Source organism: Antechinus flavipes, chromosome 3 (assembly GCF_016432865.1).
Source record: "Antechinus flavipes isolate AdamAnt ecotype Samford, QLD, Australia chromosome 3, AdamAnt_v2, whole genome shotgun sequence".
Classification (NCBI taxonomy): Eukaryota; Metazoa; Chordata; class Mammalia; order Dasyuromorphia; family Dasyuridae; genus Antechinus; species Antechinus flavipes.
The window spans coordinates 173,234,547-173,259,849 of record NC_067400.1 but is presented as its reverse complement, the minus strand read 5'-3'; the positions used below and the strand labels follow the sequence as shown (position 1 = coordinate 173,259,849).

At 34.7% G+C, this 25,303-nt stretch overlaps 1 protein-coding gene across 2 annotated transcripts in view; it reads left to right on the top strand.

Annotated features, from left to right (window-relative positions):
• RASA3 (RAS p21 protein activator 3) overlaps positions 1-25,303 on the top strand; it is a 286,768-nt gene that overhangs the window by 199,612 nt on the left and 61,853 nt on the right. For both annotated transcript variants that reach the window (XM_051984259.1, XM_051984258.1), the window contains exons 6-7: positions 19,037-19,117; positions 19,562-19,634. In XM_051984259.1, coding sequence (XP_051840219.1) covers positions 19,037-19,117; positions 19,562-19,634 — 154 coding nt within the window. The remainder of the gene's footprint in view (positions 1-19,036; positions 19,118-19,561; positions 19,635-25,303) is intronic.

Below are 25,303 nucleotides of genomic sequence, written 5' to 3'. Positions count from 1 at the left end.
CCATATCTTGAGTGTGGACCTGGCCCTATAATTTTCTTGGCAACATTTTTCTTGTGTTTCCTCCTTCTATTCATTTATTCCTCTTTCCTAGTTCTACAGGTGGAAAAGGGGAGAAGGTAGCTTTCTGCATGCTAAATGATATTTGTACCAATCTATGCATGCAGAGTTCCCCATCACAGCTGTTGTTTTGCAGATGTTAGCACCTAGTATTCATTGGTTCTAATAGCAGAGTTAACATTGGCATGCATTATAGGATGTTCTGGATTCTAGAGTTCATTAACTTTAGAATTTAGAACATTTCACAAAAAGAATATTCTATTCTAGTAACAATAATAATGACAGTTCATGTACATATAATATTTATTAGTTTCCAAAGTACTTTTATTTGTAATAGTCCTTTGAGGAGAAGCAAAATTATCCCAATTTATAAGCACATCTTTAGTTTTTACTTTTTTGTCTCCACAAAAAAGTATAAATATTTTTGTACATATAGGTCCTCCATTTTCCTTTTATTTGATCTCTTTTGGGACATAGGCTTAATAATTGCTGAATTACAAACATTTTTAAATTAATACTTTTCCTCCATTTCACAAGATATTTATTATTTGTTTTTGTTTTTTTCAGAATAGCTCATTTTAGGATCCTTGGATTATAGATTTGGAACTGAAAGAAAGCTCAGAGAGCAACTAATCCAACACTATCCCCTTTTCCCCCACCCCCATATTGCAGATGAAGAAACTGAGATCCATAGAGAGGCTAAATAACTAGTGAATGTCAGAGGTGAAATTTGAACCCAAGCCATCCTGATTCCAAGTACATTCTATCCAGGACACTATACTCTTTTTTAATTTCCCAGACAGCTGTGACTGGCTGCCTGACACAGGTGAGAAAACCACAGAAGCAAAGGGTTAAGCACTTTGCCCCAGGTTATAGAGCCAATTAGCCGCAGAATGAGGACTCATATTTCTCTGTTAGGGCTCTTTTTACTACATGATCTCGTTTACATTTCATTTCAAAATAATATTCAGAGATAAACAGAAAGTAGTAGGGGAAAAGAAAAACTTATAAATCCTAGCAGAAAGATAGCTGTCCTTTCTTTAGTTCAGTTTAAAAGCTTTGTGCTGATTTGAGTGGTACTTTTGCAGCCGGAAGTCATTAGAACACGGCTCATTATTTCATAGATTCAATTCATGAATCAAATTCTGCCCCTTTGAAATATAGCAAACATATACAGTTAATTATCCTATACTGCAGGCATTTGACCCTATGTCCCCAAGTCATCATATTAAAGGGTAACCACAGAAACATTTTCAATGAATCTAGCTTCTTGCCTCTATTTTAGGATTCTGAGGGAAAGATGTTGAAACTCTTTCTACCATTTATAATCACCTATGTCTTATTAGTATACAGGACAGTAGCAAAGATTTATAAAGGACATGTTGCCTTTGTAAAATCTAAAAATGGTTGTAGGGCTCCTTGTTTTTGGAAAGTTGCTATATCTTCCAGGAAAAAGTATGGTAGCCAGGTGGACCTGAGAAGCTGTCTGCCTGACTTTATCCTCATTAATATTCTGGTTTGGGAGCTTCTCTCTCTCTCTCTCTCTCTCTCTCTCTCTCTCTCTCTCTCTCTCTCTCTCTCTCTCTCTCTCAGAATACATTAATGACAAATCTCAAATGATCATCATCGTTAGTTGGCCTGACGTGTGAAATACCTGTAATCTTGGAGGACTGGGAAGAATTTTAGATCAACTTAATTAACTAAAACAAAACAAAAAACCAAACTGGGGAGTGGATTGTGACTGTGTTATAACAATGAACAATCTCAAGAAGCATACTAGAACACTGGAGAAAATTATCTTACAATATGATGCTCGCAAATACTGTGTATTTATTTATAAAATGTGACTGATTTGATTTTGCTAAATAAAACTACTACCCTTTTGAAGGTGACAATAACATGCCTGACCCACTAATCAGTGTGACATCAGCAGGGCATGAGACAGAATTTATTTTATCCTCTCTTTAATATAATGTAATATAAATCTAGTTCCTGCCCCTGACTTGTTTTAGGCCTTGGACTGCTGTTAAGCTTTCTTTATAGTTGGATTTTTCCTTTTAAAGTGTGATGAGAAATATTTGTCACTTGCCTGTTTCTCAGGCCAAGAAGAACAAGATCAGCATTCTTAAAGCTTTGATATCATCAGATGAAAGGGACTTTCCAGAAGCATTTATAGAACTTGATTCTCATGGATTACCAATAAAATTTGCCATGGAATCCAAAGAAAAAAGAGAAAATTCATATTTCTTAGAAACCCACATCCTCCTCAAATATAGACAATAAAAAGTTGGGGTTTTTTTTTTGTTATATGAGTTTCTTTTAGATAATCCCCCCTCAGTTCAAAGCCAGACCTATCTTGAATACCAGGTGCTCTTTATAGACAGTACTGCTGTCCCTTTCTCTGGTTTATGCATGGCAGGAGATTGAAGGAGATCTCTAGGCCATATGGCTCTTCCTTCTAGTCCTCTAACAAATGAGATACCAGATTGCACATTTTCATCATATTATATGCATTTATCCTTTTGCTAATTCAAGGATCTCAGATTTCATCCATGTGAATATTCCCTCTGTCAATGAAAATCATACCCCCAGTCCTGTTTGAAACTAAATAAAAATCAGCTTGGTTAAATGCCTCTCCTTATCACTAACTTCCTATTCTGAACTTACTTGGACTGGTCCTCAGGCAGTGAAGACACTATTTTCTAAAAAATCAGACCTGTTCTTGAAGCCTTTTTCTTTTGGTTAGAAGACCCTCCCAAAACTTTTACTTCTCTGAAGAAATTATTTTGTACCTGGAACTCTATTACTTGTACTTTTGGGTGAAAAAGAGAAAGAGATACCACAAGTCAATGAATGTTAATATTTTATTGCACCAAATTCTAGTTCCTTTTCTTCCACAGACTGGCAATATATCCTTTGGTTGTGGTGATATTCTCCAGATTTTGTGGATGATATTTTACTTCTTGCTTCAAGTACCATAATATTATAGTGCTCCAAAGAATTTGGACTAACTATCCATGCAAGAAAACCCAAATGGATAAATGCCTAATGCTCCAATTGTTATTTGTAATTAGATGGGTAACATGCCCCAACTATTATATGTAATTAAATGAGTATACAGTGTTCCATAGATGTGAACTGCATATCTCTTGTTTCTGTCTCATATTTGGAGCCAGCTAGGGTAAAATAATTTTGCAGCATTTAGATAAAATTGTTTTATGCATGTTCTTTGCTATATTTATACTGTTGCTGTCATTATATATATTGGTTAACTGACTTTTTTTAAACTTTATTTTGTAGCAGTTGATATGTCTTTCTATGTTTCTCTGTGTTTATCTAACTTGTCATTTTTATAGCATTTCTTATATTCATGTACTACAATTTCTTTAACTGACCCCCAACTGATGCCTTACCTTCAATACCAATTATTCTTCTGGCTAAAATCTTACTAATTTTGAAAAAGGTGACTAAGAGAACATTTATTCTCTTTTTCACCTATATACAATTTTAATGAAAATAACCTTATATATGCTTCAAGGACACCCTATGAAAGTTTTAATTGAAAATAGACAAGAGATATTCCACATATTACCACACAATAAACTGAAATATATTAAAATACAATATTCTACTGTATTTGTTAATGATTTAAAAAAAATTTGATAGAACAAAATGCCACCTTATAGGCCCTCTACTGACAGGATATCTCTCATTCCTATACCCCTAATATTCAAGAAACTAAAATTTATTGAAAACTCTTAATAAGGGATATCTCTATCAATAGTTCAATCATTAATATTTATTCAAGGTATAAAACATGAAATTGTTTGCCAAAAGTACTTGCATGAGATTTTTGGAATTGTGATGGGTTATTATATTGATCAGAGTTACTAAATTGATTTTCTTTATAATATTACTGTTTCTGTATACTTGTTCTCCTGGTTCTGCTCACTTTTCTTTTCATTTGTTAAATGTAAGAATTCTCAGGATTTTTCTGAAATCATTCTCTGGATCCTTTCTAACAGCACAATAGCCTTCCATTTATACAATTAATTCTGCTAGTTCCACTATTCTATGTTGGTTTGATTATAATATCCTTTAGACTGATATCATTAATCTCTATTGAAGAGGCAAAGAAAGTAAAGAATGGAGGAGAGGCTTATTACTCAAAATTGTGAGTGTGATAGTGATTGAGACAAGCTCAGGAATATAAAGTTGCTGAGTTTCTTATCTGATCAGCCTAATTTTGGAGTCTATTTCCTGCATTAGGCAATTCCTCATTTAAGAATTTAGCTGCTCATTTTCTCTGAAGATCAACATACTAGACCTCTGAGATCAAGATTTCTTGAGCAGAGATCATCTGTGGAATTTTTTTCTTTCCCAGAATTCAACACAGATTATAAATGTAAGATATACTTACTTGCCTTTTCCAATGTTCCCTAAGTCCGCTTATTCTTCCCTTTCCATGCATCCCTAAACTGGATTTCTAAAAGTTTCTTGACATCATGGCTGCCAAATTGCTGACAATTCCTTTTTCCTGTCATTCACTTATTTTGATTCAGAGAAAACACAGAGCTTATTTAGAGCCTAGCAGGACATTAATAAGGGTTTATTGATTGATTGATTCAGGCAAGGAAAACAAGAGATCCTTTCCTCTCTTCCCCTTCTCCTTCTGGCTGTTTTGTTCTGGAAATAGTTTCTTCTGACTGGCATATTGTTATCTTGCCACTCACTGACTTGACCACTGCCTTTGAAGAAATGAGCAATTTCTATAAATTGTTGCTCTTTCCAGAAGTAGGTTTATTCTGGGAAGCTGTTTCTTTATTGCTTAGCTTTATGTTTTTGTGACCCACTGGGGATCTAAGGAGAAAAATAAGAAATTAGATTTACTAAGCCCTACCTCATTTCTGGGGGTCTAGCTATAGATCTGTCTGGGTCTACAAATAAGTTTTAGGGAAGATCTGCATTCTGTGTCTCCTTAGCTTGGCACACAAAGAATTAGGTTGATTGACACTTAATAGGAAGTACAACAAGCAGGGAGGGTAAGAAAGGGTTTTCTATCCCTTCATTCATTTAAAAAAAAAAAAGAGGGAAGCTATTTTGGTAGCAGAAGTGCAAGTGTTACACTTTTGCTATTGTTGTATCCACATATATATTATGGATATTTTATCTACTTCATCACCATCATCATGCAATGATGAGGACCAGCCTAGGAGTCAGGAATTCCTGATTTCAGTTCCCATTTTTTTATTTACTGTCTCTGGACAAGTTACTTACCTCAATGCTCCACACAACTCTCTAGGACTTAATTGAAAAGAAATACCAATCGGCTTTGTTGAAGAGAGTTTCTTCTCTTGGGAGTTCTTTTCATCAAAGAAATCCTATCTCCTATTATTATTATTTATTTTCCTCTATACCTGTGATTATGTTGTTGAAGGAAACCATGCAGATATCCTGTATATTTATAGTCTTAGAGAACTGTCTGGTTCCCGGAAGGTCATAAGGCTAGAATATGTCAGAGGGAAGACTTTCTGGATTATGGTTACAAAAAATCTCAGCAGTTCCTGCCACAATGTGGCTTTTCCCAAGCTTGTCAGATTTGGGGTGTTTCACTTACTTTCTAACATTCCAGTTTGTGGTGTCTGATGAGTCATACTGATGTCTGTCTGGGGAGTTAATCTGCTGACTTGAATTTTGTCCTTTAACAAAAACCACTTTTGTTTTGATGAAGAACAGAACCTGTAGTAACCCAGATAAGAAGAAAAAAGCGATTCCTTGCTCTCCTTTCTTTCAGTTTGTTTGGGGAAATTTGACCACATCATTGGGAAGAGGAAGTATGGTATAGTGGAAAGAATATTGCATCTGACTGCATTTGAAGTCAGAAACCTTGGGCTCAAAGCCTAGCTAATCCACTTTACACTTGGGTGACTTTGGCCAATTTATTTTGTCTTCTAGAACTTACATTCCTTACAGGTAAAATAAGGAACCCAGTTTAAGTGATCACTAAAATCTCTTCCATATCTAAATCTCACAACCTAATTAGAAATAAATCAAAATTCTTTTTAACCTATTGAAGAAGTCGAATTTGTATCATTGTCATTATCATCATCATCATCATCAATATCATCTTCCTCCTCACCCTCATCCTCATGATCATTGCATTTGAACATAAAATGCATCAAATCTGGTCAGAACAATGAACTATTTAGAAGTCAGCCTTTAATAGTAGCAGAGAGATAAGTTCTTTTGGAAGAGCATTATAAATGTCTTCTGTAATTCCATCCTTCTAGTTAGTGAAGTACTTTATAACTTCCTTAAGTCCCTTTCTACATACCATAAAGAATGTAGTATGCCTCAGTTATGCTGGTCTACTAATTGTCCTTTGAATAAGCTTTTCCATTTTAGTGTTTTTAATCAGTTCCATTCTCCTTCTTTGATTGCCTTCCCCTCTTACTTAGACAAATCCTATGCCATCTTTCAGGGTCCAGTTCAGATTCTCTATTCCTCATGGAATCTTTATCTTATCCCGATTTCTCTTTTTCTGAATTCCTAAGGCAGTTTGACATGCACTGTTTACTTGACTGTATTTTAAAAACATAATATATCTTATTTTGTCAACTAGATTGTAAGCTCTTTGAGGGAAGGGACCGCACACTTCTTATTTCTTGTATCCTTCCATTATAGTAATAGTAATAATAATTGTTAACATTTATAGTGTTTTAACAGTATTTTTTTTCCAATTATATGTAAAGATCAATTTTTGCAAGCAAGTTGATATATATCTGTGAAACCATGTAAGACAAATTTTCATATTGGTTGTGTTGTGAAAAAGCCAAAAGAAAAAAAAAACAAAAAACAAAATAAAGAATGTGAAAATAGTATGCATTGGTCTGCATTCATACTCCAACAATTCTTTCTCTGGGTGTGAATAACATTTTCCCTTGTGAATAGTCTTAGATCATTGCATTACTGAAAATAACTAAGTCATTCATAGATGATCATTAAACAATATTACTATTATTCTGTACAATGTTGTATTGGTTCTGCTTGCTTCATTTTGTATCAGTTCATGTAAGTTCAGGTTTTTCCCTGCTTATCATTTCTTATAGTACAATAGTATTTCATTGCATTCAACATATCACAACTTGTTCAATCATTTCCCAGTTTATGGGCATCTCTTCAATTTCCAATTCTTTGTCACTACAAAAAGAGTTGCTATTTATATAGTATTTTAAAGCATGTAAAACAATGTACACATTTCAATACATATATTACATAAATATATGAACGTATAATATAATAATTTTGTAATATGCCATTATTATCCCCATTTTACAGATGAGGAAATTATGACTAAGAGAGTTTAAGTGAATTGCCCAAGATCACATAGCTAGTCAGTGCTTGAAGCAGGATTTATATAAATAGTTAAATAAAGTAAACTGGAATTATTTGGATTTGAGATAGAAGCTGTAACATATATAAAGGTGAACATATACTGTTCATAAACATTTCTTTAGCCCAGTGGAAAAATCAGTGTACCAGGTCACTAGCTACTTAAAAAAAATTCCTATACCTATTTGTGTGAGATAAAGTGTTTACAATGGGTGCCAATGAAAAAGTGATATTGGAAGAGAAATTTGACCTGTATACATTTGATAATTCACTTCTCTAAGACTTAGGGAAAACTTTTTATCTGCTCTTCTTTTATATTCATTTCTTTGGAAGAGTTGTGAAGATCCTTGTCATTGTGATAGCGTTATCTTTCCCCTCTGTGTCCTGCAACTGCCTACTCAGTTGTGAAGTCTGGGTTAAGTGTTCTTGTCTATTTTAATGCTTCATCACCCAACAAGCCAAACAAAGAAGTCTGGCAGATAACCTTGAAAGCCATACCAGAGCACCGCCCTTCCCCCCTTCTTCCTAGTCAGGAGCCAGCATGGTAGCTAAGATGCTTCATTCTTGCCAACTTCACCTGTGATGCTGATTGTCAGAGAAGGAAAGAAATGCCTTCTTTCTCTGCTGGCTTCTGTTTCGATAGAAGCACTGTAGAGCACAGTTTTGCCAAGTGAAACCAACCAAGAAATTACCTTTTTCAGCTTCCAACAAAATCTTAAATCTGACAGAGATCCCATTTGAAATTAAGGAATTGGGGGGGGGGGAGAGAAGCTGAAGTGTATTGATTTATAGCCCTTTATGAGTAGGAGTATGAAAGTTTTGAGAAGTGGGACCCAAAATGGCAGAGTATTGGCCATGATAGTAATTATTATGATGATTGTAATTATTATTTTTATCCGTATAATTCCTTATCTAAGGATCTCAGAAACACAATTCCCCATTAGTTTATTCACTTTTAGAACCATATTGTAAAGGAGGTGCTTTCTGTTTTCTCACAGTGGGGAAAATCAAATCATTAGGAGTTACCAAAAGTCATAGATTAAAAAAAAAAGAAATTCAAAGTTAGATAATCAGACCCAAACCTATCCAACCTTATATCCACAAGAATAAATCACTGGAAATGTAAAAAAAGTATTATTATTAATTGTTTATTAAAAGAAAGCAAGGGGAAATCTGGATTAATTAGCTATAGTGTACACTCTCTAGGTTTCAAGATTCCCAACTTCCTTACTTTTTGAGGGATGACATAATGAACAATGTTAAAACCTATCTGAGGTGTCCCCAAAGCCTTAGTGTTGTTTTAAATTTAATTAGATTAAAACTTCTCTTAATAAGTTTGAAATTGAACCGAGTCTTTGGAGATGCCCTGTATTCATTGCCATATATTATATAACAATATCCTAACATATGATATATTTCATGCAGTAAGTCTTCTAGACAAATGTAAATCATGTGTATGTCTCGCTGTATTTTAGGAACTTCCCACTATATTTTTGAACTAAAAGAAAATTTAACTTGCTATATTCTGAGCCAGAAACAGTAAGAGTGCTTTTCACATAGCCATACAGCTGTGTTATAATTGACTCATAAAACTGTTAGGGTGCTAATGAATTAACTCTCTACTGTGAGAACAGTGTGATTGACGCGCACACAGTTTTTATTCTGGTTTGTGCATTTTGCACGCCAGATGGTATGGGGATTGATTTTTTTTTCTCCCAAGACATCTTTATGTAACTGCAATCAGGAGCCAATCTTTGTTTTGAGTTAGAGAATGGAGCATTTCTCAAATTGGTTTTCATATGAGAGGGAATGAGACTAAGGAAGTCTAATGGGTTAGCCAAATGTATTCTGAATGTGCTCTCTGTCTGCCTTGGAACAATGTTTTTCTTTAGAAATGAGAGTTGGGAAAAATTCCTTTATATTAGATGCTTATAGGTACTTTTGACTATCAAACCTGAAAGCCATTTTCTTTCAGAGCATCCATATTGCATGTATGCATATCAGTTGTTCTCACTACCAATTTCCTGCTGTATCAACAAATGATAAATTGTTTCAGGGGAACAAAAATCAGTTTGCATTTCTTGAAACCTTGGAGGATAAAATCTCAATAACAGTAAGAGCATCTTATGATTCTGAGCATAGTACTATGCATTTTGTTTTTAGATGTAATATCTGTCTTAATTCTTACAATATCTTTGGGGGATAGACAAGGAATTTTTTATTATCTCCTTTTTTTTTGCACTTATGTGACTTACTAATCTTACACAGCTAATAAGTGATAGATATCAGAACTGAGTCCCCATACTCTGACATAAAAGTCCCTACTGTTCTTTGCGTTATACTGGAGACATTAGAACAAATATATTAGAGCTAATAAATTCATTGTTATTGACACCAACATAAGCCACCTGCAGATTGCTGAATATGTTTTCCGATAAGTTGAGAAGCAATATGGAATACTGGATAGATAGTGGTTCTCAGAATCAGAAAAGCCTGGATTGACATCTAACCTTGGACACATACTAACTGTGTCTGACTCTGGTAAATCACTTATTCTGACAGTACCCTAGGCAACATTATATAGGTATAAGTTGTAGACATGTTACAGGTCTACATTGGTAGTAGGGAGTTTCCTCATCTGAGATCTCCCAATATTATTGAAACCCTAAATTCAGATCAAATGGGGGAAAAAATCCCAGTCAGAATTTCTGTCCTTATACAGATGTACATGGTGTAATGGCTAGAGTATTGGACTTGTAGTCAGAAGAAATTGAGCTCAAATCCACCCAAAGATATTAGCTGTGTGGTACTGAGCAAGTCACTTCACCCTCAGTTTGCCTCAGTTTCCTCATCTGTAAAAAATGAGCTGGGGAAGGAAATGGTAAACACTCTAATATCTTTGCCAAGAAAATCTCAAATGAGGACATGAAGAATTGGACACAACTGAAAATGACTGAATGACAATTTTTATAGCAAAAGTCAGGATGTGTAATTTCTCTGTGAAGAGTATTACTCTGAAATATCTTTTTTTGGTTGTTGTTGATGTCATTTAAGTAAAGGATAATTGATATTGAAACTTGCCCCACAGATTCAGATAACCTTTGATATTTGATAGTCTTCTATCAAATACACTTTCAGAGAATTCCTTGGGCTATTGAGGGGTTTAGTGACTTGCTGAGTGTGTATATAGAGGTCAGAGGCTACACTTGAACCTGGATCTTCTTGATTCTTAATCCAGTCCAGTATCTATTTATTATTGCCATGTTGCCTCCATTGCACATAAATATGTAAGTACATATATGGTGTTTCACAAAAAGAGACATTTTTGGATGAATAGATAGGGGGAAAAATCATAAGACTTGGAGCTGAAAGAAATTTTAAAAGTTTATCTAGTTTTACTGCTTAATATTTTAGATGAGAAAACCAAGACCAAAAAAGGTAAAATGATCAAATGAGATAGCATAATTAAAGTGTTTTGCAAAATTTAGAGTACTATACAAATGCTAACCATTATAATTGTTGTTCTTATCATTATTGTTATTATTATCTTCTCAAAGTTGTAGAATGAGTGACAGAACCAGGACTAGAATTTGGGTCTCTTCACTCCCCTCATTCCCCCGCTCATTTTGCTACACTGTCACCCATAGTTACATAAATATGGTGAAATATTTACCAAACCCCAAATTGAACCTCTCAGGTCTGACAAAGAATATTCCATTTGCAAAGCCACGTTAAAAGAATTTCTTTACTCAAAATCAGGAATGCCTTGGAAAATGTGGGCCATGCAGAAACTGTAATAGCTGTCTGAATCACTACAAGGTGGGGATCTGTGTATTTTAAGCAACACAGCTCTCAAACGTTGTGCTGGAACTTGACACACCAGTGTTACTCCATACCTAAGTTCAAGCCAACATTCATGCTTCTTTCCCTACCTCTGAATAGAAGAAAATGTCATTCATGTTACTACAGGGACACACAGATCACTCATTGAAGAACATGCCTAAAAATTGCCCTTCCCCCTTCCTTTTGTTTCTTTTTGGAATATTTTTTGATTGAAGTGACTGCAGAGCCTTTGAATAAAAAGCCGTTTTGGCTCTGCTTTTGAGTTTGGAAGAGCAAGCAGTTTCTTAGCTTCCTCATCAGAATTCTGATAATGCCATACATCATGCTCATTATTGCTCCCACTGTCTGGGGAAGCTATTTGAGAGGTAGCAGTATAAAGAGGAGGGGGCAAGACAGAATTCTTAATTGATGCAATGATTCAAATTATTGAAATTTGGGATTGGGGAAAGGATTACAAAAAATTAGGCTTGGGTAGTTTTCTTTTTTTTTGGTTTGTTTCTTTGCTTTTTGTTTTTTACTGACAAAGCTTACTAATGTTTATAGTGTCGCAATACATTCATTTGTACTTGTTTTTTAAATCATATTTGTAAATACTCTTAGGTCTTATCTGAAATCAGAGTAAGATAAGCAAGGGCAAAGACCATGTTTTGTTTCTTTCTTAAATCTTAATTGTGGTTTATATCTTATTGTAGTACATATTTCACCTCAAAAAAAAAAAATTTGATGAGTAATAATGAACCAACTGACAAGTTGGGGTTTCTTAAATTAATAGATTTCCAGGGTTTTCTTCAATTTCCAATAAGAAATTTTTCATGCTGCTGTTTCATAGATCAACAATTTTCTGCCCTTTTTATAAAAGGGGACAGTAAGACCTAAACTACTTAAAGTAATTTTCTGGGATCACACAGCAAATCCATCATCAGTTCCTTACTTGAGTGATTTTTATATACCAGCCTTATGTTTTCTCTTTTTGTCTTTCTATTGATTCTCTCAGTGTTATTCTTTTATTTTAAACCCATCTTTTCACTGTTCAATTCTATTCAATTTAATAAACATTTATTAAGGGCCTATATGTGCCAGGCACACAAAAAGAACACAAAAAGAGAAAAAAGACAGTTCCTGCCCTCAAGGAGCTTGCAATCAAATAGGGGAAACTATATGCAACAAAAATATACAAGTTATGGATAGGATAAATAGGAAACAATTAAAAGAGGGAAGGTCCTGGAAATAGGAGGGATTGGGGAAGGCTTTCTGTAGAAAATAGGATTGTCATTGGAATTTAAAGGATTCCACAAGGTCAATAACTGTAGTTAAGGAGGGAGAACATGGCTAAAAAGTATGGGAAAATGACCAAAAGAAATGTTTGGAGTGAAGAGTTAAGAGTGTCTTGTTCATGAAAGAGCCAAAAGACCAGAGTCACTGAATTGAAAAGCAAAGGTGTAAGAAGACTAGAAATATAGGAGGAACAGAGCATTTTTATTTTTGCTCCAAAAGGGAGACAGTAGGGAACCACTGGAGTTTATTGAACAAGGGTGACATGATCAGACCTTCATTGTAGGAAATCACTTTGGTAGTTGAATGGAGGATGTTTGGAGTAAGAAGAATCAAGGCACTCTGGACTCCCCACCCCCACTCCATAGGCTATAACTAAATAGATGTTGCTAAGATTAAGTTGAGAAGCCTTGGTAATTACTTGGATATGAGGGGTGAGAGATAGTCAAAAGATCCTAAGCCTAGGGAATTGGAAAGCTGGTAGGAGAGGGAAGGGTTCAAGGGGAAAGGTAATGAGTTCTGTTTTGTATATGTTTAAGATATCAGACAGCCAATTTCAGATATCTGATTGATCTTTGGACTGAGACTGTAAAAGAGAAAAGGATTACTTTTGGAATAAAATACAGACTCTTCTGTTTGTGATTTAAAGCTGCCCTTAATATGACTTCAACACAGCTTTTTAGAATGATTTCATATTACTCCCAGTCACTCCCAAGTTCAAATCCAGTTGACCCACTTGCTATTCTAACCATGAAGGTCCCTCTCTGTTCTCCTTTTATACAGACTGTTTCACTACCCCTATTCATATCTAAAATGTTCTTTCTTCTTAACTCCACCCAATGGAACTCCTAGCTCTATTCAAGACTAAAATGAAGTTCCACTTCCCAAATATGTAATGACTTTCCTCGTGATTAGTATATCTCTCCCTTCTCTTCAAAATTATTTTGTATTTATTTTGTCTATATACTTATCTGTGTAAGTATTGAATATGTTTTCCAGAGGGCAGAAACTGTTCTTTTCTTTCTCTTTATCTACCCAGTGCTCAGTATAATGTGTTTGGCACATAATAGGGATTTTATGAGTGTTTATTGAATTGGAGAATTGAATTTTTAAAAAGGAAATCTGTTTATTAAAAAGGAGAAAAAGAGAAAATCTTTACGTCCCAGATTAATGTAAAAACTGGCTTCTAAGGGATCAGTTTTTATAAGCTAGGAAGAATATGGTCTCTGGAATCCAACATTTGAGATTACCCAATAGGCCTTGAGGCATTTGAGAATTGCATATCTTAAACTGTATTTACCCAGAAGTATATCTTCATTTCAACTACATTTGGGTAGAGAAGCGAGAAGTCTTTTCTTTCTACACATAATTGCTCTCCTAGTCATACTGGCAGAACACGTTTTCTCCACTTTCTCACTGGACAGGCTTCTTTTCAGGCCACCAAAAATATGTCAGTTGAAGGCCATTCTAAACAGCAATTCTTTTAAAAAGAGGTCTCTTCTGACCAGGTTGTTAGGGTTTCAATGTGCTATAGTCAGGACCTCTTTCTGGAGAAGTTCAAGAGCTGAGCGAGTTTGATATGAGGCAGGTCACATTTTATGCTTCTTCCTACTCCCCTGTTTGCCCTTTCCCCAGCACTAGCTTTCTACATTTTTATACTGTGAAATAAATGTTTGATGACCTGAAAGAGAAAAAGAAATCACAAAAGGGGTAAGCCTAAGGAGCACCTGTGATAAAGGTATTGATTGTTATTGTTAGTCATTTGTTTCAGTCATGTCTGACTCTTCATGTTCCCACTAGGGGAAAAGCTAGGGAGAAGGGAGGGAGAAAAATTTGCAACATGAGGTTTTGCAAAGGTAAATGGTGAAAACTATCTTTGCATATATTTTGAAAATGTTTAAAATCTATTATTAATAAAATAAGTAAAATTTATAAGTAAATTATTCATTATTTATTTATTTTAAAAACTAATATTTTAAAATGATTTATAAGTAAATAATATGTAAATTAAGTAAAATTAATAAAATAAGTTTAAAGGTACCACCTTTTTTTCTTTAGGAAGCTTTCCATTATCCTCTCACACACACAAAAATGATCTCTTCCTCATCACTATATTTCTAGAACCAGAAGTTTTCTTTATCCAGATTTTTCTTCTACTCTTCTCACATTTGCCTTTTATTTGTGTGTGTATGTATATATGTATGTATGTATGTATCTATCTATCTATATACATTATATATCCTATTAGACTGTAAGTTCCTTGAGGACAGTCACTATATCTTTCCTTGTCCTTTTATCTCCAATGCTTAGCATATAATAGGTGCTAGTAAAATTTGGTTGAATTGAACTTATTTTATTTAGACATAAATATTTCTCATTTGGCATTATGGAATTTAGAACTAGGACTTTAGAAATGATCTTATCTGAGTTCTTCATTTTATAGGAGAAGAAAACAATTCCCAGAGAGATTAAAAAGCTTATTCAAGGTCCCTATTTACTACAACGATACTAAATACAGCCAAGACTTGAATCTCCTTTCCTTGAATCCAAATCCACCACTATTTTCTCCTCCTTAATTCAGTGCCAGGAGTACAGGAGAAAAGGACTTTAGAGATGCTCTATGTCCCAATCCTAGTTATTGAATTTCAGTGCTCTCACTTTACAGAAATAGATTTTGAGGAGCTACTCAGTATATTTGAGATGTAAGAGAAGTAGGTTCCTGAACCTTGATAGAAAGTACTTCCTTCCTTAGATGGAAAAAAGTAGAAGAAACATAATAGAAAACCTCAAAATACCTGTATTTGAATCTAGATTCCATTACTTCTTAGCTATGTGGCTTTAAGTCCCTGAGTCTCAGAACTGGGCTCTATAAAACTGACAAAATTTGAAATAAGTACTTGGTAAGCCTTAAAGTACCACAATAATGTAAAGGAAAAAAATATTGCCCTTTTTAACTTTCTCAATATTGAAACAATACCCTACCAACTTTTTCCTTAGTTAAAGGTGTGTGATTAGATGTCTTTTTTAGAGAAGAGAACTCCCAGACTAAGGCTACAGACATGGTTGCCTTGTATATCAATTGAATTGAATGTTGGAAGGAAAATTCTTCTTCTTCTTCTTCTTCTTCTTCTTCTTCTTCTTCTTCTTCTTCTTCTTCTTCTTCTTCTTCTTCTTCTTCTTCTTCTTCTTCTTCTTCTTCTTCTTCTTCTTCTTCTTCTTCTTCTTCTTCTTCTTCTTCTTCTTCTTCTTCTTCTTCTTCTTCTTCTTCTTCTTCTTCTTCTTCTTCTTCTTCTTCTTCTTCTTCTTCTTCTTCTTCTTCTTCTTCTTCTTCTTCTTCTTCTTCATCTTCTTCTTCTTCCTTCTTCTTCTTCTTCTTCTTCTTCTTCTTCTTCTTCTTCTTCTTCTTCTTCTTCTTCTTCTTCTTCTTCTTCTTCTTCTTCTTCTTCTTCTTCTTCTTCTTCTTCTTCTTCTTCTTTTCTTCTTTTTTTGCTAAGGCAATTGGTGTTAAGTGATTTTCCCAGAGTCACACTGCTAGAAAGTGTTAAGTGTCTGAGATACTTTTGATTTGAACTCAGGTCTTCCTGACTTCAGGGCTGCTGCTCTATCCACTGCGCCACCTAACTGCCTCAATCAAAATGCTTCTACACATTTCTATATGTTGTATTTATACTTCTACAATATATCTACTAGTAGTCATCAAATCTTGGCTCAAAGATCTCCATAGTATTCTAACAGTCTGTTCTACCTGTGAAGAGGTTTAATTGTTAAATCAATTTTCCATACTTCAAAAATAATTTTACCTCTTCAAAACTTCCCCATTTCCCCAAGTTGTTTTCTAGAGTTAAGCAGAGCAAACCTAATCCCTCTTTCATTTGAGATCACTTCTAATATTGAAAAATAAGATTGAAAGAAAGAATATTCTGGAAGTGCTATTTCTCAACATAAGTTGTAAAAAGAAGGAAACAAATAGTTATTGGGTACTTATTATGTGTCATGCATGTTGCTGATACGACCTCATTTAATTCTCAAATATAATCAAATGCCTCCCGATTCTAAGCCTAACCCTAAATGTCTCCTGACTCTAACCCTAACCCTAACCCTAAATACCTCTGGGCTCTAACCCTAACCTTAACCCTAAATGCCTCCCAACTCTAACCCTAACCCTAAATGCCTCCTGACTCTATCCCTAAATAATCTATGGAGGTAGGTGCTATTATTATGACTTTGGTTTACATTTGAGGATACTGAGGCAGATGAAGGTTAAGTCATTTTTTTGGACTCAATCATTTCAATCATGTCAAACCCTTTGGGGTTTTCTTGGCAAAGATACTAGGGCAAAATGCCATTTCTCCAGCTCATTTTATACATGAAGAAATTGAAGCAAACAGGGTTAAATGATCTGACCAGAGTCACAAAGCCAGTAGAGTTTTCTTGGCAAAGATACTGGAGTGGTTTGCTACTTCCTTCTCTAGCTCATTTTACATTTGAGGATACAGAGGCAAATAGGGTTAAGTTAATTTGCTCAGCTAGTAAATATCTGACATTCAGATTTGAATTCAGGAAGATGTCTTCCTGCTTTCAGGCCCAAAACTCTGTCTACTGCACCATCTATCTGCCTCCAAACCAGAGAAGTTTTCTTCTGAAGTATTTTTTCTTATTCCATGCCCCTCTCTGTCTAGTATTCTCTCTCTAGGGCATCCTACCATTCATGTTTATGGCTGCTAAAATTCATTTATCTTTATGACCAGAGAAGACATTTGCATTTTTGGTATGGAGTCTTTTGGAAACCATGTCTTAAAACTAAAGGAGTAACTCCAACTTAGTCTGAAACTCTGGACAAATTTCAGAGAGGCTGATGAAATCTGGGGCAGTCTTCAAAACACATCTTAAGTGCTCAATTATACATAAGCTTGAATCTCTTCTGGGGTGCTCAGAAGCCTTATAATTCACTGTGCTTTTTGGCTCAGACTAGAAGGGAAACAATTTGGGAGCTATTCTTGTGCAAAATTTTTTATTTCTTCCATTTAACATTTTTTGATATATCCTCTTTTCAAATGCAAGGAGAATACCACAGGGTGATAATTAATATATGTAAGTAACCCTTGGAGGATGAGTATTCGGGGCTTTATTTTCACTACTTGGATACTTTAATATATCTGTGATATCATCAATGAGAAAAATCTTTTCATTAATGAAGATCACAAATGGGATTCTTGATGTAAAATCCTGAAGAGGGAAATCCAATGAGCTGGGAGAGCTTTTTCCAGGATTTTGTTCTTCTTGTTTTTTGTTTTAGAATCTTAGGGGTAAGGAGGGAAAATTAGATGAAATAGCAAGTATCTATTAAGCACTTACTTTGTCAATTATATCTTAATTTAGTTGGGGAACACTCTAGATTTCTTTGACAGAAATTATGCGACTAGTCAATATGTGACAAGGATAAGATTTGAACCTACCTTCCTGGTTCTTTATACATTATACTTACCTTTTTGTATTTATAAAGCAAAACACAAGATAACTTCATGTACTAAGACATGTGGGATGAGAGAAAGAGGGAGGCAATCACGATGGGTCTTATGCAGCAGAAGATACTTGTGTTGCTCTTTGAAGCTAGGAATTCTAAGAACTGGAAACAAGGAAGGAGATAATTACAGGTATGGGGTACAGCCTACTGAAAGGTACAGAGTCTGGAGATTGAATATCATTCAATTGGATAACAATCACTAAGTAAATTTTAAATAAAAACAGAACTCTTTACCAGTGTTTCTTATTTTCAGAGGAAAAGCATTCTGATAGGGAGGTGAAAAACCTTCAATTATAGGTCAAACTACAAAGCGCTTTAATAAATAAGATTAGTAGCTATAGACTTTTTCTGGCATGAGTATTTGGGGTGGAAAAGGTTAAAGAGGAGAGAAAAATATAATAAAACTCCCAAACCAAGAAAAAGACTGTCTTCTGTAGTAATACTGACAGGACATCCTTGTATCATGCCATTATGTTTAAGAAAATATATTAAATTTGAGAAATCAACTTGAAGTGTCCGATTTTCTTTTCCCTGTGGTATGTGTTCTGTAGAACGCAATTCATGCCTACTCATTTCTGGAAAATATCTTTCCTCTCCTACCAAAATGTTTTGCAATTCTTAGTCAGCCGATCCAGGCATTTTTACTCATGTTTGACCCCCAGGAAGAAAGCCATAGCAGAGACAGTCAGAGATTAACTGACTGCACTGAGACCTCTTTGTCCAAACCTCCCTTCTCCAGAACTGGTGAAGAGGCTTGAGAAGAATTCAGAAATCCTTCTTTCCTATTGCAGCTCATGAATTCTCTCCCTCCTATAATATGAAGAATACCTGAACCAACCAAAGAAGTGCAGATAGATTAAGCTTTGCACAGGAAGCTCTCACATGAGGCTTTATTTGAGTTTTGTTTCCTTATCCTAATTATTTTCCCCCATTTTTTTCTTTCTTCAGAGTTCTAGAGTGCCAAGGCCTTCCAATAGTGAATGGACAGTGTGACCCTTATGCCACAGTTACTTTAGCAGGACCATACAGGCAAGTGTCATTCAGAAAGTCTGCCTCTGAGAGGTTTAATTGGTTGTACAGATGCTGGTAAGTTGATGGTATAACCTAGTACTGTGTTATGATGATGAATGACCTTATCCAGAAAAAAAAGATACCAGGATAGGCTCTGAGGTGGGACATACAATTTTGCATTTCTTTTGTTTCTTTGATCTTTTTAAAATTGCACTTTAAAAAAATCTTTGTATTCTTCACATCAAGTATTATTTTTGGCTCAGTAAAAGTTCCTAATTTGCATACCATCTGGAGTTAACAGAGAAATAGAAATATTTATAAGATAAATAAAGACATGGAACTACTTGTGCATTTAATAGCTCAGCACAATGCCTGGGAGGTTTTTGTTTAACAGTGTTGTTACTTCCTTCTCAACCCCCTTTACTTTCTTTCTTTCTTTTCTTTTTTTTTTTTTTTTAACAGATCAGAAGCAAAAAAGACTAAAGTGAAAAAGAAGACCAACAATCCCCATTTTGATGAAGTGTTTTATTTTGAGGTTGGTATTTTAGTGGAATGGGTGGTAAGTTTCAATACATGGGAGTGACTTTGGCACAGCATCCAGATCAGATCTCTCCTAGTGAAGCTATTTTTAATGCCCTGATATAGAGCAGTTCTGTGGTCCTGGGTCTTCAAAAGTATTGCTGGGAATGCCTGAGCCTCAGTGGGTCCAGCTCAATTGAAAGGGCAAGGAAAGACACTGTAAATCTGTCCACTGAGAACTGACTACCTTAGCTATATTGGAAGACCCATCACCACCAAAAGACTGTCTACAAGGAGATGAATTTCCTCAGCAACAGCACTTTGTGTAACTGTCTATTAAATACCAGGGAAGCAGCATTAATAAAAGGGATACCTATGCCTGTGAAATTATGCATTAATATATTCCTTAAAATAGAATAGAATCAAAATTCCAAGGATCTCCCTTGCTAACTGTCAAGATAGCAGGATGTCATTTTCCTAGGTAAGAAAGACTTATCTAATTCTCTGAAGTGCCCCTTGCTTACTCCTTCCTCTCCATTTTCTTAGAAAGAATGAAGCTTTATTTGCTTTCTGATTCAACCAAGTTTAGAGTTGAGTGCTGATAAAAGAACATTTCTAGTTTGGGTGAGGGGGGTTAGTTTTTTGTTTTGGTCTTTTTTTCTTTGGTTAATTTTTTGTTGTTTTTTAGGTTTTTGTGAGGGTGCTCCATCCAATCGCCCCCATCAATTGTGAAAGGATTTTTGTCACAGGAAATAGAAATTTTGTTTGTTTATTTAAAAAAATTTTTTATTATAGTTTTTTATTTACAAGTTATATGCATGGGTAATTTTACAGCATTGACAATTGCCAAACCTTTTGTTCCAATTTTTTCCCTCCTTTCCCCCACCCCCTCCTCCAGATGGCAGGTTGACCAATACATGTTAAATATGTTAAAATATAAATTAAATACAATATAAGTATACATGTCCAAACAGTTATTTTGCTGTACAAAAAGAATTGGACTTTGAAATAGTGTACTATTAGCCTGTGAAGGAAATCAAAAATGCAGGCGGACAAAAATATAGGAATTGGGAATTCTATGTAATGGTTCATAGTCATCTCCCAGAGTTCTTTCCCTGGGTATAGCTGGTTCAGTTCATTACTGCTCTATTGGAACTGATTTGGTTCATCTCATTGCTAGGGATGGCCACATCCATCAGAATTGATCATCATATAGTATTGTTGTTGAAGTATATAATGATCTCCTGGCCCTGCTTGTTTCACTCAGCATCAGTTCGTGTAATTCTCTCCAGGCCTTTCTGAAATCATCCTGCTGGTCATTTCTTACTGAAAAATAATATTCCATAACATTCATATACCACAATTTATTCAGCCATTCTCCAAGTGATGGGTATCCACTCAGTTTCCAGTTATAGAAGAGATTTGGAAGGGAGAAGGGAAAAGCATTCAAATTCAGAAATTATGTCAATCTCCCAGAAAGCTCAAATATCAAGAGTAGAAATTTGAAGGCTGTGAAGTGCTCAGATTATTTAGAAAGAGAAAAGCAATTATATATGTCTAGACATATTTTAAGAAATCATATGGAATGTATATTTATAAATATGTTGATTTATATAGAAATACTCACATTCTGTGTCAATATAATAACTTGGGTAACAACTTACAAATAAGTGCTTAGTCTTTGTCCAGGGAAGTAAATATAATAATGCCTTATATTTGTATGTGATTTTGACTTTTTTTTCCCTAAAAGGTGAAGTTTAGTCAGTTCTAAGTTGTATCCAACTCTTCATGATACCATTTAGGATATTCTAGGCAAAGATATCGGAGTGTTCTGCCATTTCCTTCTCCAGCTCATTTTACAGATGGGGAACTTAAACAGGGTTAAGTGACTTGCCCAAGATCACATAGCTAATAAATATCTGAGGCTTATTTTCAACTTACAAAGAGAATTCTTTCTGACTCCAGGCCTGACACTCTCTCCATTCTACCACCTAGCTTATCCCATAAAAAAATAATAGTCTAATATTTTGTTGTTATTTCAGTTGTGTCTGACCCTAAAAGAGCTTTTTTTGTTGTTTAGGTAGTTTTTTAGTTTTGTACAATTCTTCATGATCCCATTTGAGATTTTCTTGGCAAACTAGAGTGTTATACCATTTCTTTCTCCAGGTCATTTTATAGATAAGGAACTAAAACAGATTTAAATGATAGCTAGTAAGTTTGAACTCAGGTTCTCCTGACTCCAGGCCCAGTGCTCTATCCACTGCTTCTCTTAGCTGCTTAATAAAAGAGCTTTAACACATTATAAATGCATACATGGACATTTCAACATTTTGGTGGATCCTCAAGTTTCCTCATTTATAAAAGGGGGATAATAGTAGCAACTTTCCTTTCAAAATTATTGTAATAATCAAATGGGGGTAATGTGCAAAGTGCATTGTAAACCCTAAAGAGCTGTACAAATGTTAGCTGTTATTATTGCTGTCATGTCATTGCTAGATGTACTTTCTCCTCTCATAAAGATCATAGCCCATCTATTCTATCTTATCTTGTGAGACTCCTGTGTTCTCTGGTAAAATTTCCATCAAAGTTTATTTAATATGCCTAGGACCTTTTTCAAGATAGCCTGATATTAGAAAGATAGCAACAGAATACCTAGGCACCCCCATCCATTGTCCCTTACTCTTTCTCCTTCATTGGCTGTTTTTTTCCCTAGGCACACATCTGTGTAATACTTACTCTTCTATATATTTCTTGAGTCATAATATGCAGCAACATACTCATGACTGGCAAGTGGCTCTTCATTGCCCTTTAGGTAGTTTTAAACTTTAATCCTTTGAAAGCTGTAGTGTTCTATAACATGTAGTTATCCAACACTATTAACTTTGACATTGTAGCTCTGGATGTACTTATATGAAGAAGCAGAAATTATAATGGGGGAAAAAGACACTGAAAAACAAAAAAAATTATGAGTATCTAGACCATGTTTCTAGCAAAGGTTTTGCTGTCAGCAAAACAATTTTGAGGATCATGTCTCAGGGCATGTGAAAAAGGTGAGGATACCAAAGGCTTAAAAAAATCTCAGACCTAATTATCAAAAATAGACAACTAAAAGACTATCAATAACTACCAATCATATGCCTACATTTCTGTCTCTACAAAAGTTCTGAGACTAGCCTATATATAAATGGAGGATAGTTTGGACAAAAGTTTAAGAATAGAATAAGTGGGGTTTTTTTTTCAAATGATGTTACAATAATCCACATCTTTAAAGCCTCCCAATTTATTGAAAAGCATATATAAAAGCTTCTTTTGGAGAAAGAGCCACTGGATCTGGATTAGGGTCCCCAGGTTCAAATCCTTACTCTGATGCTTGCTTGCTTGCTACCTCTTTGACATTGAACAAGTCATTGAAATTCCATGGGTTTCAGTTTCTTCATGTATACACACACACATACACATATATATGTATAAGTATGTATCTACACACACATATATACACTCAAACGACAATTCAACTGGATGGCCTCTTGGGACCCTTCCAGCTCTGCATTTCTGTTCTTATATGCTTATTATTTGTTGACTATTTAAAAAGCATTTGATTTGATAAAGCAGAAGGGTCAAATTTGTTGCCCATCGGCCACAAGTGGCTGAGAAAACTCCCTAGTTCAGCCAAACCAGATTAAGATGGAATCGGGATATACTTAGGAAAATAAATAAATATGTAATGTAATATACAGATAATATTAATTTGAAGTTTTCAAAGTGAATATGTGACCTGCAGGGATTCATTTTTATTTAAGTTTAACACCACTGTGATAGAGGAAACACTACTATAAAGGCTTTTCCCTAACATGGGATCTATCTAAATCCTACAAACTTTCTGAAAAAGGTAATAACAGAAATAACTTTGCTCAGTGACCTACTGATTAAAATATAAAAGCATGCACACACACACACACACACACATCCAAAAATCAGTATTTACTATTGTCATGGAAAATTAATAACATAAAGAACAAGTTGAAGTAGAATATCCTGTACATGAAAAGATCTTCCAAGTACCTTTAGTTTGAAGTTAATACAGAACTGATTCCTGGTCATTTCAGACTCTCCATGTATATGCATCCCTTAACTATGTGAAAGAATTTTGCCTAACAAGCCAGAGAGGTAGTAGGTGAAAAATGCATTTTGTTTGAACCTTGATAAACAGTTGGTGAGCAATCCATAGAACTGGTCCTTCAATAATATTATCTTGATATAGACTCCATGAACAATGATTTAGGAAGTAGAGTAACTTTTGGGAAACTAAACATTGCTTCTAATGACCATCCTCTCTTGCCCCATGCAACTTTATTAAGCTAAAGGCCCAACCAACACATTGGGAACATCCCCTTGCATCAAATTTATGGGAAAATATGAACATGAACAGGATGAAGCAAATATAGATGGGTTACTGTCCATATCATTGGAAGGAATGTTCAAATTTGATGAGCTCACTGATCTATATTTGAGGTTTTTGTTTCTTTTTAAGTCACCATCATTTCTGTGTACCCTTCTTCCTTCTTCCCAACAAGTTCTCCTTCATATTAAAGAAAAGGGAAGGGGAAGAGAGTAAATATTTATATAGTGCCTATTATGTATCAGGCTTGTGCTAAATACCTTACCAATATTAGCTTATTTAATCTTCATAACAACCCTAGAAACTTGGTGCTGTTATTATCCCCATTTTACATTTGAGGAAACTGAAACTAACAGAGACTAAGTGCCTTACTCATGTTTGCCATTTCCTTGTCCAGTGTGCCTTCATTTTATTGATGAGGAGCTTAGGCAAATAAGGATTAAATGACTTACCCCAGTTCATACAGCTAGTAAGTATCTGGGACTGGAAAGATATTCAGGAAATTCAATAAAGATATCAATTTTATTTGACAATATATGCCAGATTCCACATCTCCCTGCCTCTACAAAAATGAGGGGACATATTTTCTTCTCTAGAAACACTCAATTTTATCATCAATCTTGCTTTATGAATGCATGTCCCATGCATGTATGTTTAAATCTATGTACATTATTATTCCAATGCTTAAAAGAATTTATTAGATTTTAATTTAATTATATTCTTCCAGCTCAGTGCCTAGCCTAGTGTCTTCCACAAAATAAGAGCCTAATTAATTAAATTAAATTTATGAGTTTTAAGAAGTAAGGGCCTTTTTTTGGGAGACTGGTAAAAAGATGTGCTTCAGACAAACTTTGGTCTGTGGACTAGCTATTGGGAAATCCTAATCTAGATGACTTTGGTCAAAAGTCTTAAAAAAAAAAGAACTACCTCATTTGATTGATTTTTTTTTTCACAGCTACAGACAATTCACTTTTTCTCTGCTTCATTTTATAGTATAGTCTGACCAGTAAATAGATCATTGGGATAAAGGGTTAAAAAAACCAACAACCTGGTCATCAAAATGTGACTAAAATGGCCCATTCTTTATTGCCTAGTATCTAGTAGCATACATTTCTTCCTTGTTATCAGTTCCCATTATCTGGTTTGGGTGTTAATTAATAACTATTTTTTCCATATATTTTACAATGGGGATTTGGCAAGATTATTTAGCACCCCCCCCTTTAAAAAAAATAGAGAAGCCTGATAGATCAAAATGATTAGACACTTTCTTCCCACACCCTACCCCT